The sequence below is a fragment of the Azolla caroliniana genome, unplaced genomic scaffold, assembly GCF_043228905.1.
Source record: "Azolla caroliniana isolate FFs.n. ecotype wild unplaced genomic scaffold, voAzoCaro1.0.p SCAF_1, whole genome shotgun sequence".
Classification (NCBI taxonomy): domain Eukaryota; kingdom Viridiplantae; phylum Streptophyta; class Polypodiopsida; order Salviniales; family Salviniaceae; genus Azolla; species Azolla caroliniana.
The window spans coordinates 576099-594670 of record NW_028230436.1 but is presented as its reverse complement, the minus strand read 5'-3'; the positions used below and the strand labels follow the sequence as shown (position 1 = coordinate 594670).

At 37.4% G+C, this 18572-nt stretch overlaps 2 protein-coding genes across 2 annotated transcripts; one reads left to right on the top strand and one right to left on the bottom strand.

The window, feature by feature from the left end:
- Positions 1-1179: 1179 nt before the first annotated feature.
- On the bottom strand, positions 1180-3931 carry LOC147868099 (uncharacterized). The gene is made up of 2 exons (XM_087315323.1): positions 3735-3931; positions 1180-1603 (listed from the first exon to the last, which is right to left on the bottom strand). The coding sequence occupies exons 1-2, from the start codon at positions 3864-3866 to the stop codon at positions 1319-1321; spliced, it is 417 nt and encodes a 138-aa protein (XP_087171449.1). The 5' UTR covers positions 3867-3931; the 3' UTR covers positions 1180-1318.
- A 10382-nt stretch (positions 3932-14313) lies between these two features.
- Positions 14314-18295, top strand: LOC147868098 (putative sugar phosphate/phosphate translocator At3g11320). The gene is made up of 4 exons (XM_087315311.1): positions 14314-15073; positions 16546-16649; positions 16799-17027; positions 17793-18295. Exons 1-4 carry the CDS (start codon positions 14522-14524, stop codon positions 17937-17939), a joined length of 1032 nt encoding a protein of 343 aa, XP_087171437.1. The 5' UTR covers positions 14314-14521; the 3' UTR covers positions 17940-18295.
- Positions 18296-18572: the final 277 nt, after the last annotated feature.

Sequence of the window (18572 nt, the reverse complement as noted above, 5' to 3'; positions counted from 1 at the left end):
TAAACAACACGATGTAGACTTTGATAATGTTTTTTGTTTTGTCGGATGTGATTTTGCACTTGCCAATCATTCATTATATGGGACTTGAACAATGCCGGATGAAAAATCCACGTTATAAGGATAATCATAGTGATCTCTGATATTTATATGCAAAAAACCTACATATTTTATCATTCTTGAAAAGCAAGATTTCTTGCATGCAAGTTGAAGAACAATGTTTACGTGCTCAAGCTTGTGTCCCAAGAATGCCACCTTAAGTTCAACACACCATCATGCACTCCAACAACTTCTTGATACGATAAAGATGCATGTCTCTACACAAAACGAGCTAAAGATGATAATTTACTAATCGTAATCCTATTCAAGGATGATGTATTAACATGTACACCTAACAAAGGTTGCGGGACGTAGGACTTGCGAAATGCTAAGCATATTCAATGAAATAGTGATGTTTAGATGAACAAAGGGGTCTCTTAATGTCTAGGCAGTCAATGTTGTCCATACACAAAACAATGGAATTATGTTCATGTGAGCATTCTGAATCGCATGTTGTTAAGTTGATCACATTGTACTTTTGTACATGCTACAACATACATTTTCACTTCCGGAACAACTTCTACAAGAAAACACAATCCATTTTCTGTCACGAGCGTTCCTTCATCAACTTAAACAATACATGCAACTACCAAAAGAAGATTCTTCTAGTACACTGATTACATTAAAAATAGATTGAACATTGATCACAGATTGTGTTTGTCCACCTCACCAAATGATAAAAAAATAGATCAGTCATAGGCAGCTTCAATTGACTCGCTCAAAAATAGTTCTCCAACCCATCACTATATGAAGGGATAAAAAATAGAGGTTGATTCTTACCCATAGCAAATATCTAGTGCAACATGATGGAATAATTCCCAAAAATATGATTAGCTCAAGAAACCTTGCCGGAGATGAAAGCTTAATGACTTCATGTTTAATGCAGGAAAACCCCAAAAATAAAATCAAGAAGTGTCGGTCTTGATGCTTTCTTGCATTCTTGTTTACCGTAACTAGACTAAAAACATCAAAAAACCTTCATCTTATTAGAGAATAGACCTTTGCATTATGTTCAGTAAAAGAAAACTACTCATTATGCTGGCAATAAAAAAGCTTTGCAGCATGCTTAGTGAAAGACGAGCCGAACATAAGCAAACAAGTGTATAGATAAGGGTGAATATGACAACAATAGAAGTTGGGAAATTTTATGTCATACAAAATCACTTCTTTAAAACTGTATATGTAGAGTCTTTGAGTCTGAATTATTGATGCATTTCACAAATTAGAGAGACACAGAAGTGGCTTCAGTCTGAATCTCTACCTCGTCCAAACTATTTGATTCCAGAACTTGTTCTGTTTTTTTGACACTCTTGTGTTTAATACCAAAAAGGAACTCTTTGGCACCTTGGCCACTCTTCAATTCTTTGCCTCTGCCTTTTGGTTGGCCACCCTTTTTATGACTTGCTGATGAGTGCTTTATATGATTACATTTCACCAACACTCGATCTCGGTCTACTAACCAGTGTAGCATTGTTTTTAGATGTGTTTTGCTTTTGATTCCAGCTGGCTAGTTTTTACCAAAAGAACCCAGAAACAGAAAAGTTGTCAGTAAATTTCTCGTTGATATAATATCCATCTTAGACCAAAGTTCTTTGTTTAGTCTCAAGCTCATCAATATCACTTCCAACGTAGACCAAAGTTCCTTGTTTAGTCTCAATTTTCAAACCCATCAATATCAATTCCAACTTAGACCAAAGTTCGTTGTTTCATTTTGATAGTTTTACTTGCTTACAGTCTTTCATGTCAAATGCATCACAAAAAAGCTGTTTGTGGATATGATCTGCATAGACAAGAACAAATAACAGAAGACACAAGTGGAGGAAACAGAGAATATTTTGCAAAGCACCTTACTGGCATTAAAGTAAAAAGATGATATAGTGTATATATAGTTTCATGTACTCCAAAGTGAGCAGATATATATACAGCAATGGCTGAAGTGAAACGACATTGTTAGATGTTATAGAGTAAGATTGTGATATCTTTACTTATTGAGCATATATCTGCTCTAAAGTGAGCAGATCTATATAAAACGATGGCTGAAGTGCAATGGTATTCTTAGTGTACTACGCAAACCAGGGCTGTGATGTCTTCACTAAACAGTTTTCAGGATGTACAATGAGGGTATGCAAATGCAACAGAAAATAGCCATTTGTGTATCATTGTATTAGCAAACACACACAATGTCAGTCTCTCTGAGTGTATAAATGACAGTAGAGTACATTGATACATTTTTCTAAGCTCTAGCCTTACCATTCGAATTAGTAAACTTTCGGAAATATTCTAAAAAAATACATAACAGTTCTTTTGAATGGCCCACCTTTAAAAAGTCCTTACAAAATCACACGCATTTCATCTTGATTACAGTGACACCCATTGCTTTACCTTGAATCTCCATTTGAGTTCAGATTCTAATGAGACAAACTTCTATACAGATAATAACAAAATCATCTTCCAAGTATTGAGTGCTACATCAATTAAGGGCTTAGCACTTTTACTTGAAAATATTTTAATCAAGAGGAATCCCTACATATGGTTGTGCAATATATGAGGTCATTTTTGCATGAAGATGAGAATCATAATGCTTGAAACTATTTGAAAACAGTGGTGGAGTGGTGCCCTTGGACAGACACATTCCCACCATAAGCATGCAAGAGTAGGGTTTTTGTTGGCTTGGGAGGAAAAAGACACTAAAATAGTTAGCTCAACTTAAAAATATATAAGCCAGCGCATGTGGAGGGATGTTTAAGGAAGAGCAACTTAACACCTACATTACTCCATCTGAGGTCTAGCATGGGTATGCAAAATCCCTATATGACCCACTTTCTCACCCACAAGGACTCTGCCAGTGTGACTCTACATCTATTAACGCTTTTTAGATGATATTGTGCTAATTTCAGGTTCTCTTAAAAGACTGAAGAGGGACAACACTTTGCATGCATTCCAGAATAAATCGACCAATGAATATAGGGAAAAAAACAAGATCATATTACATGCAAAGGTTGTACCTGGATCATACCATCAGTTTCTACTCTATATGAGAGAAAATCAGGTGGAACGAATGGGGATCAGATGTCTATTTGCTTAATGCAACACTTTAGAGGAAAATCCAAACAATGGCAATCTTGTGAGGCAATAATTTGGAAATGTACAATTTTCCAAGAAGAAAAGTCGTGGTTACTTAATGAACTTGTCAGCAGTCCTCCTTAACATGGTAGAAATTTCAGGACATCTGATATCCATGTGGAAAACAGAGTCATGGCAAGGTTTAGAGCAGGATATCCTGAATGTACGCTATTCTTGGAATTGGTTCAACGCTCAAAGAATTATTCATCTGTTTTCTCGGAATTACGCATGAAACTCTTGGACTTCAGTGCAAGATTCTATGACATCATATAATTCTTGCTATGTCACAAGAGAGAATTAATGACATTGTCTCCATTAGACTCAATCATGAGATATTGAAATTCTGATATACCCTACTTCTCCATTTCCTTTCGTCAAGATAATACACCCACAGATAGATACATAAATTGAGATCGGAAATTTTAAACTTTTCATTGCACCCAAAAAAAAGAAAAAGAGAGGGAGAAAGATTTTACAAAGGGGAAAAAAAAAAGCAGAGATTTTTTTCTGCTTACCTCTGCAAGCTTCCAACACTCGTTAACTGTCTTAGGTCCATGTTGTTTGAGAAGATTTTCAATGACCTTTGTCGGTCGATTTTGAGGTTTTGCTTGGGATGAGAAGAGTCTCTTCGCAACTGTACCCAACATCTCTCTCTCTCTCTCTCTCTCTCTCTCTCTCTCTCTCTGTATCCCTCCTTGTGTCTAGGAGTCGCTGCTTTTCTTGCTTTCGCTTTGGGTTTTAACCAGATCTCGAGTTCAAATCCTAAAACGACCAAATAACAAACAGGGAGGGTTTATCTTCGATTCTTCACATTTCTTTCTTTCTTTTCGTAAATCTATGTTTGTTATTAAAATTAGGTGATAATACAACCCTTCTTATCTCCACTACTTCCTTCGGAGTGATATGGCAAGGTAAACTCTCTCTCTGGAGTGTTGTAATACTAGATGACAGAACTCTACCTCTTCTTGGAACAACATCCCGATTCCCCATACAACATAGTTGCAAAAATTCTTCACGTTCTTCTTTCTTACATTGCCTCTCAACATTCATCTCGTCAATAGGTCTCATTCTCGCCCTTAAAATTGTTTGGTTAAGCAATGGGTATGGATGTCAATCTCAAAATTGTTTGTGCGGCCAATGTGTATACGTCTACGCTTGGGTCAGGGTTAAGGTCACAAAACTAATTGCCTAAGGCAATGGGACTAATTCTATGTTGGGTCTTAAAATCGTTTGTTTGGGTAATAGATTTATGCCTAGGTCTAAGCTATGTTTGGAAGGTTTTGGGTCTCATGATTGTTTGTTTTGAGTCACCCATTGTTTGTATGGGTGTGGGTGTGGACATAAGACTTGTGGTTGTTAATGAGAACAATCCTAGCCATTTGGAAAAAACATAGAAAGAACGTAGACACGTCTCACTATGCTAACTAATCTCGAGTCACACTTAGCCAAAAAAGGATCTAATGATTGACACAATGAATTTGAGATGGGCAAATGGGTCATTGGAAAATATTAGGATGGACAAGGCATAGATAATCAAGCAATGGTAAAATAGAAAAACAAGCTTGACTAATAGAATAGTGATCCTAAATCACATGCTTATCTCTTGCTATATTTCCTACCTTGCTGGAAACCCTCCAATCTACATCAACTATGTTGGGGGGGAGCAATTTGAACCATCCAAACTTGAATTCTGAATTATATTATTCCCAAACTCCACAAAGGGGTATAAGAATCTTAAATATCCACGAGTTACCTTACAATTTGGTTCCTAATTGGATTCTCATAACTATGTCAACATTGCCATTTTTAGAATTATGCTTCATTAATTCTATGCTTTTTTTCTTCCTTCAATATAATAGATTCCCAAACATCCATCCAAGCCCTCTATAACAAGCAACCATCAATTTGTTCCTTAGGAATCAAGTCTTGTTAAGGATATCTTGGAAATTTGAAGCCAAAATAGGTTGCACCGATGGGTCAAAGTACATTAAGGACAAATGAATGCTTTATGACAATAACTCTGTTTGGTATCATATTACATTTGAAGCATGTGTTAAATGTGGTTAAGAGGATAACATCATCCAAGCTAACCATATAGGTCTCTAAACATGACAGGATCAATGAAAGTATAATGTATTGTCCTTAAAAATGCCATAAGGCTAATTATGCATCAAGAACCTAAGTTGTAAAACCAATTACAACTAGAATTCAACTACGCGAGGAAGATACTCCATCCTTTACCCTAGTCAACCATATTGTAAAATGTGGGGAAGAATCCTTTATAAGGTAGCATTAGATTGGTTTTGATGAGCTTAGAATATGAATGGAATATGTTAGGTTTCCATATCATATAACAAGGCAATAGCTCTCAAGTAAAAAAGGTCTTTGGATGCCACAAATGCATGTCGACCTTTTGCTCCTCATTCTCTCCCCTTGAAGGCCATTTTCCTGCATGAGCCTCATCATAACATTACTCTACAGAATCCCCTCAACATGAGCCTCACACAACCCACATTCAACAAAGACATCCTACAATCTCTTCACATTTCAGCACCCACCTCTGTGTTTGGTACCACTTTGCATTGCCCTCCACCATTTGCAGCATCAGAGAACCTCTCTCCATTTTAGAAGGAAATGGTATCTAGCTTCTTCACTCACGTTAGAGGGTCCCTCCAAATCATCATTAAACACTTAGTCGATGGGGTTTGCTTCCTAGTAAATGACTACTTGCACCTACCCACACTTGCCAAACAGTAAGACCAGCCACTAAAAACCAAATATCTATGTATCGTTCCTATATGTAGAATGAACCTCCTTGAGCTGAAGGTTGTACAGTTCCATGCACCACCTTTAAAGAAGGACTATTTCCATTCCACCCATGAAACCACACAGCCGATTCAGTGGCTAACCAAACAACTATTGCATTTGATACATGAACTTCAATCCCACATCGAGCAAGAATTCTTAAGCTCCTCATCCAAACTTCTTGGGCTCGCAGGCAACTCCACAAACAATATGCGATGTCCTCCAAACTCGCTCCACAGGCCTTGCAATTACTCATGCCATCCCTTTTCCCCAGCCACTCTCCAGTTAGAACAACCCGATGGGTGATTAACCAAAAAAACACCTTGACCCTCTCGAGGAGGGATGAGTTCCATATCCTGCTCCTAGTTCTATCCATGAAGACCAAATCGACAAATGCATGGGTCCATTTGTTGGCACACTTCTCACAATGCAAGCATAATTGTCTCCCCAATCGAGTTGAGTAGTCAAAGAAACCTCTTGATTTATCTTGTTCGCCCCTCCACATTCAAAACACTCAAGTGACTTGCCTTCAACTACATACAAGATCCAATCATCCTCAACCTCAGTAAATGATGGATTCACCTTCCATTTCTTACCGTCTCGTGCCGCAATTCTAATCGGGAACCAACGAGCACATGCAACTACTGATCCCAAATGGATGATCTTCCCATTATTTCCTAGACCCTTGGCATTGATAACTTTTCTAGTATCATCACATTTCCCGAACCATTCACCCTCTTCCCCATTACTAATAGGAACATAGTAAACAACTTGATCGACTAGGTCAAGCATCTTCCTGCCATTTCTGAACTTTCCCACATTTTCATATAATTTATCCCGATTACTAGCGGACAATTGCATCCAATCTGCCATTGAATGAATCCCAACACCATGTAATATAGCCCATGACATACCCTTGCTCTAGCCAAGCATCATTCCCTGAGTCGACTTTAAGGTCTTGTTCCACAATAGGGGTTGGTGCATCCATTCAACATTAGTACTTGGACCTATACGACTAAGATGCCCACAGATCATACCCCACACCTTCATCACTAACATACACGTGTGATCAGCCAACCGATTAGATTTCCTAAGCTTTAAGTCCATACAAAATAGCCATGATTTATGCGGCTTCCAACGCCCCACCAAGTCATGGACTCCAAAGGATGCTCCTATTATAAATCAACGTTTTCCATAACTTATTTCCAGGCAGCAAGCTCCTTACCAATATCTTGCATAACAATGACCGACTTTGTACTCCAGGGTCAATCAATCCTAAACCCCCCTTACTTTTGGGAAGAATCAACGTAGACCATGATACTTTAGTTGTTGCATTGTCTTTCCTATTCCTAGCCCATAGAAAACCCCTAATACGCGCTTTAACAATACGAATAGCATGCTTGTCAAACATCCACACTGAGACCACATGCCACATCATAAACAAGAGCACATGGTTAGTTTCTATGATCCTACCAACTAATGATAAATCCATCCTTGACCAAATGCAGATTTTGTCGCAAATTTTACTTTGAATTTGTTTCAACTGTAATCTTTTGTCGATATCTACACCAATCCACATTCCCAGATATCTGGTGCCTTACCCTTTTGCAATCCATCTGTATTCAACATTTGGTTTCCATACCGGCCCTACCTCCAAGCTAATCCAAAAACCCTTGGACTTATTCCAATTGATGGCGGCTCTCAATGCTTTGCAAAAGTGATCGATAGCAATCTATGCCCTCCCCTTATTCACTTCATTAACTTGGAGGTATAGCATCGTATTGTCCGCGAACTCCGAGTTGAGCAAGGACTTCCGTGTGTTAGGGATTGAAAGACCATGTAAATTTACCACCTGACTATTCAAAAAGGCAAACATTGCTTCAGTAATACAGAGGGATAAAAAGGGGGCGAGAGGACAACCTTGCATGATGGATCTAGCTAGAGAGATTCTAGCTCATTTCCTCCCTGCAATCAACACCTTACTTGAGCCATTCTTATATAAGACTTGAGCAGCACACGTCCATTCCCATGGTAGCTCAATCACCTTCATCACTTCTTCAAGGAAATACCATTGCACTCTATCATAGGATTTCTCGAAGTCAAGCATCAGACAAGCTAAGTTTGCTTGGTCTCCCTCCTCGTCGCAACAACCTCCCAAAACAATATCACGTTGCCCATAATAGATCGATGCTCCATGAAACCGGTGGCGTGCCTTTCAGCGTCGGATCGTTGTGTGAGTTGGGAGGAAACCGCCGAGGTTTTAGACTAGGAGGAGGAGAAGTTTAAGGCTAATAAGAATATGAAAGAGAAAGATAGGAATCTCGTGAATTTCACGATTATAGTGTATTAGAATAATTAGTATTTATAATCCAAGAAATCAACCCTAACTTTTCAATAGATTGGAAAAGAGATAGAAGAAAAATCGTGAAACACCCGTGTATAATGTATTAGATCAATATTTAGAAACCCAAAAAAATCCACCTTTACATTTTGTTTCCCCACCCTTATATAGTGATGGGAGAGTCTAAGTTTACCACATGCAAGCATCATGCTTTTCCTTTAACTCAAGTGTTCATGCACACTACATGTGCATGATTAGCTTATTCTATTTAACTCGAGTGTGTATGCATGGATAAGTTTTTCTATCTGCTTATCTAGAATATTTACATGAGATAAAGTTTTGTATAATTTTTTTACTTATAATGTGTTACTACAATGGTAAGGCTTGGAATTGTTACTATGGAGGTACATGGTTCAAATCCTACCTTATGCATGTAACATAATTATTTTAGTGTTTTCTCCTATTTCTTTATACTTAGTTAATCAGGTACTCCGTGTATATTTCACGTAGTATACGAAGTATATTATGACACCGGTTTGATCGGTCCATAATATATCGATGCTCCGTGGAAATAAACTATTTAATTAAGATAAACATATTTATTAATCAATGTAGTGATTAGGCATGTGTCAAGTTTAGTTTAACTTAATGTGCCGTTGGGGCTTCCACGATTGCATGGACTTGAGAGATAAGTGCTTTTATGTGTTGAAGTATGATGTAATCTTCACAATTGGGGAGTTTTTTTTTTAAAGATTACTTGAGAATTGTACATAGTGAAAACTGAAGGAGACATTTCATCTCACTTCTATTGTGATAAAAAGGCTAGTTAATCATCTGATCAAACAAATGATGTCATATATGAAACAAGTGGACCAATAACTATCAGCTATGTTACATAAAAGAAGGTATGGCATAATTCCACTTCAAACCAGAAGTTGTATCCGAAATTGGGGAATTATGACCCCAATCCTTTAGTTAGCCCACCACGAAGAATGTGACCCCATGGGACTCGATAGTGACCCATTGGAAGCACAGTGTTCTAAAGTATGAGTGATGTTTACCAATTCATAGAAACTCAAATCACCCTTTAACCTACATGTGGTGTACTAAGATGTTTAACATAATCCCATCCTTACCCTTCCATCCCTTAGATTGTGGATTTGCATGATGCCATTGGGAGTAGAAGTTAGCCTACGCACTAATGATATTCAAGCAAATTTGGGGTTGAGATAACCCTAAAATTGACAATTACTTAGCACTTTTTTTAAAAGGGTTTATGTACAAATTAGCATGCCAGTAGATTAAAAAATATGTGTGGGACAACGGTAGAAACTTTTATCCATAAATTTCTCACACGCCCAAATAAAAGAAAGGATACGTGATTTTAGCATAGCAAATTGTTCACTTGGAAACAAATCATTTGAAGGGAATTCAATTGAATCTCTCCTCAAACTTCACAAATACTTCGATTGAATTATTTATGGGGAGTATCGCATTCAAGTTAGGCTACTCACGAATGACATTCAAGCAATTTTGGGGTTGATATAAACCTAAATTTGATAATTACTTCACACTTTTATAAAAAGGGTTTATGTACAAACTAGAAGGCCAATAGATTAAAAAATATGTGTGGGACAACGGTAGAAACTTTTACCCATACATTTCTTACATGCCCAAATAAAAGAAAGGATATTTATGGGCAGCATGGCATTAACATAAAGAATAATGTTTTTTTTTAAAGAATAATGTTTTTAACCATGTCTTGTAGACCCCATGTGTTGAAACATTTACTCCATAAGTCATGATAGTGGTAAAGGAATTGTAGAGGTCCTAGAAATTGGAACTTTGTGTCTCTCTAGGAAGACATCGATGGTGCAAAACTTGAGGAGATCATGCATAATATGGAAATAACAAGTCATTGCATTCCTCGACACTTTATCATATTTTTTGGATGTACTATGCTTTTCTTATTGGGATTAGAATCCCACATAATTGATAGATCATGACCCATCCGGGGGGGCATGCTATCATGCATAAAAGGTGTCTTGTCATGCTGCTTTGGAAATCTTGACACCAACATGATGCGTCATTCATTTTCTACTACAATCTTATTCATGTTCACATAAAGTAGGAATTTCTATTTATATTTTCTTTCCTTTCGAATATCCATGTAGATATGTTTATTGTTTTGATTATCTTCTTGCGACTAATTTCTCATCTCTCGCTTCCTCATGTTTGGCGCATTTCACATGACACTTTTTTTGCCTTGTATTATTTGTCTATTGGGAGATTATTGCATCAATTTTCTAAAACAAGTTGTCTTCATGGGAATTATTGGATAATTATGATTTTTATATACATATTATCAAGCAAGACTTTATGTGTTCTTTATATCATAACAATAACATTGACACTAAGATGAGAAATATATTTGTTGAGTTATCATCACAAGGTGACGACATAAATGAATGAGTGGGGGCATGCATACTATTGTTATTTAGAATTTTGAGGTAGCGCGGGCAAGCACAATTGTTTTCCTTGCCATGTAAAGCACAAGTCAACATGTGTTGTGAGGTAGTGTTCATTCTTATATTTGACAAAGGCAATATCATATCTTTGTTATGCACATTCACGTGAAGTGTGGGGACAAACAACTTCTTTTACAAAATAATAAAAACCTAAATAATCCATGCAAGTTAAGAGATGTATTAAACTATAATTTATTATTATGATTAATTTTGGTGATAAACAAGTAATTAAAAAATCATGGAAATGAATCGATAATGGGTTTTTAACCATACAAACCAACCATGAGCAAAGGATGAGGGACAAATACAAATACCCATACCACCAAATATGGCGAATGTATTATTATACATAGGAACTCAAGCACACCATGATTTGCAACATGAAAGCTTAGTCCCAACCATAGTATGAACCATACGTACCATACGTGCATTCGCATTCGCGAATGATTAAATCATTCGCGAAAGAAAAACACCCTCAAAGAATGATAAATATCATACTTTTGGATTAACTATTTATTATGAGGTAGATAAGCGTAAAAATGAAAAAAAAACAATAAAAAACATTAAAAAAATGGGAAAAAAACAAAAAAAAAACACAAGAATGTTAGGATAACATTCGCATTCGTTTTCCAACGTAGGAAAACGAATGTTATACTAGACGAACACGAATTTTACGTACTATGGTCCCAACAATAGAACCTTAATAATGTCTATAGGATATTGTGTTAAAGTGGGTCTTTAGTCCCCGACATGTCGTGGGTCTATAGTTAAGAGATGTATTAGCTTCATAGACCACGACATGTTCCACTTGTCCTCAATCTGCGAGTTGTCCCAAGTCATAGGCAAAAACCACCTTCTCACTTGTCCTACCCATAATTTAAATTAGCATTTAACATTGCTCCTTAATTATGATATGCCTATTTTGTTTCTTCCACCCAAAATCACAAGTAAATACATTATCAAATCCTAATGATGTATGATTAAATTGTTTGGCATTTTAATCTCCAACTTCTTCTCAAATACAAAACACGAAGAAAAACATGATTTGGGCCTACTCGACATGCATTAACTTTTATTATATCCAATGGTACCCAAACTTGTGTACATATAATGATGCTTGTGTTGTTTGGAATTGATCTATCAACTAGCATGAAAGGGTAACAACCATTGATGCATATGTATAAATGAACTTCACAAGTATTTTTTCCTTCGGCTTGAATATATGCTTTTGTAGAATGATTTGGTATTATTGATATGTTGTATGGAGTCATGGTGCAATGCTTGGATTCATCCTTTTTGGAAGCATGCAAACACACAATATTATGGATGATGCCATAAATTGTTTGGTGTCGCAATATATGCGGAATGTATTATTTGCAATAAACAAGAAACACATGTCATGACTTTTCCATGCATACGATCAGCAACACAAGTTACCCGAGTCAATATAAAATGTAAACAAGTGTATATGGTGAATTCTTAAAGGAATCAGAACCAAGTTTCATGGGTTTGGTACAAAGTAACAATTATACCATCACATGGCCTTCCCTATCAACATTTGATTATACAAACAGGTTGCAGAAAACATTATATTTGCTCAAATGAGCTTTGTGCATAGATTTTACTCAATTCATCAATGGGCAGTAAGTCTACATTAAAAACTAAAATAGTTATCTAAGAATTATTACTCATTTAATGGAGTGTTCTACTTGGTTCATTTGTATTGTATAATTCCCAAATTTTAGAAATGGTTATAGTTAGTTTTTTTAGTTGTGTTGCATGTTGGAAAATGGTAGTCTATATACATTTATGACAACCAATGTTGGGCACACAAGAAATAACTTTATGCAAAATGAGCATAATGTTATTTCTCATCACATGTTTCCAAGGAAAATATGAGTATTGGTACGATCACGCACGCAATAACTGATAACATACCAAAGACATTCCCATGATATGAGTAGGCAACCATTTAGTTTCCTCCCCACTTAGATATTTTAGATTGGACATAGACCTATTGCTATTCTGGTGTATATATATACACACACACACGACTGATAGCTACCCTAGTTTGCACCTTCTTCTTGCCATTGGCGAATATGAGTTGATTTCTTGATGGCCATTTAATATGGATTTTGACTCATACCATGTCATGCGTGGTGGTTTGAGATATTGGTGATCACATGACTCAGATCTCGATGATCATGAATACATTAAATAATGGGATTACTATGAAGTAGCCTCTTATGAACCATAATTACACAAAACATGAATACTCAAGAGCTTGTACATTCGTTGTTATCTTGTACACTTGTCAAATTGGCGTGAAAACGGGGACATGGGTCAAATGTATGCCCTTAGTGTATGTTACTGTGAATTCGCTTGTGACATGTCATGTGAGATCTTTTTTCTCAAACTGAATCTTCATTAATATAGAACATTTGACTACTTGCGGTCAACATCTCTCAAAACAGAAACATATGAAGACCAACTTAATTGTGGTTCACAATGCACATGCGCGTCATGTGGAGGGTGAAGAATGAGGTGAGCATCACTAATAAATGAACTGATGATTACACATCAAACTAACCGGACATTCGTTCTACATTGAAATAACATAAATGTCGTGAATTTGGGTTGTGCCATGTCATATCACATAGCATAGTGCAAGGCTCTATCTATGAACACGACATTTAGGATGCACACGCCATTCAACAAGTATTGATTGATACACATAGAACAAAGGCAAAGTCACTAAATGAGGTCGTAGCCACATGGAGGGGACAACGAGAGAGACACGTACGGGTGGATCAAATACATAGTAATCAGAATTTAAAGTACATATCCCAACAAAAGTATCGTGCTTCTTTTACAAATCAACGAGAGTGGCGCAACGGTCGAGATGAAGATATAAGACAGAAGAAGTCGATTGATTGGGATGGAACTCAAAGTCAGTCGAGCAAAACAACACCTCCTAGTCAGTCATTTCATGGCTGGCTGGGCGAGGCCGGCCCATCCCACCCCGGCCCGCCATTTACATATCAGCGAATGGTCTCTAGGCTGGCTCTCCATTCCATTCCATTCACCTTCTTCCCCTGCTGCTGGCTGGCTGCTCCCTGAGGGAGTGACAATGACATCAAACGATAGATACCAGTGACCACGCACCACACGTTTGGCACACTTACTTACCCCTCCCCCCCTCCCCTGTTTTTTGTGCGCATTCCTTTTCTTTTGGCCATTGTCTCTGGCTTTTCCGCTTTCCTGACCCACGTCCCATGAACGAGTCCTGCGTGTCTGCGTGTCTGCGTGCCTTCTCTCTCTCTCTCTCTCTCCCTCTCTCTCTCTCCGTGCATCAAACAAGAAAGACTTCCATTCCCACCTCCATTTGCACAGATCCCTCCTCATCCCCCACACGCAGACAGCAGACAAGATCCAACCCCCTCACTCATTCTCCCACACATGGCCTGATCCTATCTTTTCTCATCCACAAACACAAACCCTCCCGACTCTATACACCCTAATTTCCGGCTATGGCAACACCCTAATCTCTGGCAACGCTGCAATCCTAAACCCTAATCTGATCAGATCTTGAAGTGGGCACAGTTGACGTATAGATTTATATATAAAGATGATGACAACCTCTCTATTGCCCGGGAGAGAAAAGAAAGGGTCGTCCACCAATGGAGTATTGCCACACGGCCTACCGTCCCCAGGTGGAGGCAACAACGGGAAGTCATCATCATCATCATCGGGGAGGATGTTCACCCTAAGCTTGATTGGCTCATGGTATTTCTCCAACATAGGGGTCCTCTTGCTCAACAAGTATCTTCTCTCCAACTATGGATTCAAGTACCCAATCTTCCTCACTATGTGCCACATGGCAGCATGCGCAGTGTTGAGCTATGTCGGGATCGCGTGGCTCAAGATGGTCCCGATGCAGAGCATTCGGTCCCGTGTCCAATTCTTCAAGATCTCGGTGCTCAGCATCGTGTTCTGTGCATCGGTTGTGAGTGGCAACATCAGTCTGCGCTTCCTTCCCGTCTCCTTCAATCAAGCTGTTGGAGCCACCACTCCCTTCTTCACTGCCGTCTTCGCCTACCTCATGACCTTCAAAAGAGAGTCGTGGCTCACCTATGCTACCTTGATACCCGTCGTTGGAGGCGTTATCATCGCCAGCGGGGTTAGTTTATCACTATTTTTTTTTTTATCCCTCTTCATTCTGTTTTGTGACTAGATTTTATATTATTATTTTTTCCAACTCACATTTTTTGATATATTGTTTTCAGCAATGTTCTTTGCTTATATTGCTTTCCATATATTTCTTGAATTGTTTTACACCAGATCTTTTCTCCACATCTTGCTTGCATTCTTTTTCTATCTTTTCCAAATCTTTTATGAGGGTTTCCACACCGTTCTCGCAATGTTTTTTGTCAGAGTTTCCAAATCTTGCTTAGTTGTTTTAATGATTGTGCACCTTTCTTACATTATTTGAAAGTTTCCACAGCTTCGTTGAAGGGTTTCCACTTATTTATTGCATTTAACATCAGATCCACATCTCTGCATGTGCATTCCCTGGGAATGCGCTTTTATATATGAAGTTTTCAACATCTTCTTGCATTATTTTACTAGGTTTCCACAACTTCTTGATTATTTTATACTAGGTTTCTGCACTTTTCTTGCTGCTGTTGTCATTGTACATGTCCGAGTTGATATCATGGAATCACGATACTACTGTATTTATATACTATACTTTCCGATCCTACACTATCCTGCCCCTTAAAAATTCCAGATGGCCAACGAGTGTATCTTTGTGGCACGGAAGGTAATAGAGTGTTTGTTAATAGTAGAAGAGATCATATATTGATGTGGTGTAACTTTACATGTCTAATTTGATACTGTGTAGTTGCAAATGCAGGATTTATTATCATAGTTCATTAGTTGTATGGTGTACATTGGGGATGGGGATTAATATATTGACCATTCCCAGTTAATGGTCTATGTTTCATCCTCTGAATGTTAATGAGAAGAGGGAGCTCAGACCAGAGAATGTGAAGTAGGTCCAACGATTAGTCTGAGATATCAGAATGGTCTATGTTTCATCCTCTGAATGTTCTATGCCAGTTTGTAAATGTTTGGGTTACTGATAAAATATTGAAGATTCCGCCCACATTGTTGATCAATTGTAGATGTTCTATGCCAGTTTCTAAATGGGTGGGATATTGGTTGCTGGTTAAAACCCTTGATTGTTTCTCAACTATAGAGATGGTTATGCCAGTTTCTAAATGTTTGGATAATTGAGCAAAAAAATCCTAAATTCGCTCAATAATAGAGATGTTTAAGGATGGGATCTGAATGGATGAGTAGTAGAGCAACCAAGCCCTAAAATGTTGCTGTTGTAGTGTATTCCTTGTTACCAATATTTAAATACTGTGGTCAATCAAGAAAAATGAACATCTCCTTATTGTCTGGTTGTAAAATGGTTTTTGTCCATTTCAAAATTGTCGCAATTTACAATTGTTTTCTCAATTGATTAACAATATGTCAGTTTCACAGGCAATCTCATTAAGGACTAGATTATGCTTGTATAGAGCCATACTTATAGAATGTGAAGATAGTGTCGCGACGAGTTAATCTTAATGTTATTTGCTGCAGGGAGAACCTAGTTTTCATCTATATGGCTTCATTATGTGTATAGCAGCAACTGCTGCCAGAGCTTTTAAGTCGGTTCTACAAGGCATCTTGTTGTCATCTGAGGGGTAAAAATTTATACATATCTTATAATGCCCTAATTGTTTTTGTAGATCTAATGCTAAAATCTTTCATCTCCTTGAAGTTTCCTAGCTGTACATCAGTTTTTATCTGATGTTTGGTGTGTACTATTACATATATATCAATATGTTTACAGCGAAAAGCTGAACTCCATGAACCTGCTTCTGTACATGGCTCCCATTGCTATTGTGGTGCTATTACCGGCTACTCTTATCATGGAATCAAATGTGCTTGGCATTACGATTGCCTTGGCCAAGCAAGATCCACGTATTATCTTGTATTTGCTCGTCAACTCAATAATGGCTTATTTTGTGAATCTCACCAACTTTTTGGTTACCAAACACACTAGCCCCTTGACGCTTCAGGTGTGTAATTTCTTTCCGGTCCTCACAGAAGAAAATCTCTAAAGATTTTTGTTTCTTAAAATAATTTTCGGTGGTCTTTTGATGGTTCACGTCAATGATTTTTTACCTTCCAATTTTTTGTGCAGGCTGTTAATTTTTTCATAAACTTTATGCATATCATTTTTGTTGCTCCATATGTTTAGGTTGGATAACCTGGCTCTGCCATTTCTATTGTAAATCTTCTTTGTTTTCATCAATCATTAGACCCAATTGAGCCTTAGATTTGAAGTAAATTTTCATACATCAATGAACATTCATTTTGCACCTTTTTTAGTTTTTACACCCTTTCAGCTATTTTTAGATGGAATTTTATGAAACGGGGTATTCCTTAACCATGTTTATGTATTAAGGCCCTACAGTAAAAATTGTAGACTAGGTTTGAAACTTCATATAGAGGCTTATGTCTTCTTTCTGACTTTTGTATGACCATCGAGAGGCAATGACTCCCATCTGAACATGTACAACTTACATTGTACCATGCTTTCTGAATATACACACGGTACAATTAAAATTGTAGGCCGTGTTGAGATATAAGCACCTTGGGTACAATTTTGGGCTTCAAAATGCAAGTTTTACTCAGCTTGAGTATGAGTTCCCCCCTTGAAACCCTCTCATTATCGAAAGTTCATTAGAAAGCCTAAATGGTTTTCAAATCAAAACTCGGCATTTAAATCATCTTTATACTCCACTGCCGTTTGATGGTATATTCACCATTTTGTACCTCAGGTACTCGGGAATGCCAAAGGAGCTGTCGCAGTGGTGGTTTCCATTCTGCTGTTCCGCAATCCTGTATCGATCACCGGCATGCTCGGCTACTCATTCACTGTGTTTGGCGTGATACTCTATGGTGAGATGAAGAAGCGAGGAAAGTAATTTGTTTTCTTGAAATGTGGAGATATCTCGGCATTCTCTGTTTTTATATTGTTGAAATTACAGAGGAATGAAACAGAGCATACACACATGAGCATATATCGTGGTATGTACATGTTGCTTGTCAGAAAAGACATGAATGAGAGTATGTATACACTAACTATATGAAAGGATGTGTGTGGGGATCCTTCCATTACCACATATTCAAAGCAATGGCTTATTCTTTTTTGACCATCTTTTTTTAACTACATATTCAAAGCAATTGCTTATTCTTTATATAGACATCCTCCCAAGTTTTATAATTCAGTTGACAATCTTGTCAAAATGCAAAATTAATGAAAAATAACTTGATCATTTTAGTTTTGTGTATTCCTTCTCCAGCGTTTTGTTGTGATCAGTGTGTATGGTGTTTTCGGAGTGAATGGATTTTCTTAAGGATGTAAACATTTTTTGCCCTTGATATTGAAATTTGAGAGATGTTAGAGGATACTCTTCTCAATTTAGTAATCTGTGCGATCTTAAAGAGTGGTGTTTCTATATAGATCACCGTACTTAAAAATATTAATTGGAAATCGGGAGATTATGAGGATACTTTTCTCAATTTAATAATCTGTTCGCTCTGAAAGAGTGGTGTTT

Excerpts from the sequence above, each read along its gene's own strand:
- LOC147868099 (XM_087315323.1), bottom strand. The coding sequence starts at position 3,866 with ATGTTGGGTACAGTTGCGAAGAGACTCTTCTCATCCCAAGCAAAACCT. Across the intron at positions 1,604-3,734 it reads AGTGTTGGAAGCTTGCAGAG|CCAGCTGGAATCAAAAGCAA; the intron begins GTAAGCAGAAAA and ends GGTAAAAACTAG.
- LOC147868098 (XM_087315311.1), top strand. The coding sequence starts at position 14,522 with ATGATGACAACCTCTCTATTGCCCGGGAGAGAAAAGAAAGGGTCGTCC. Across the intron at positions 16,650-16,798 it reads ATCTTGTTGTCATCTGAGGG|CGAAAAGCTGAACTCCATGA; the intron begins GTAAAAATTTAT and ends ATATGTTTACAG. Across the intron at positions 17,028-17,792 it reads CTAGCCCCTTGACGCTTCAG|GTACTCGGGAATGCCAAAGG; the intron begins GTGTGTAATTTC and ends TTTGTACCTCAG.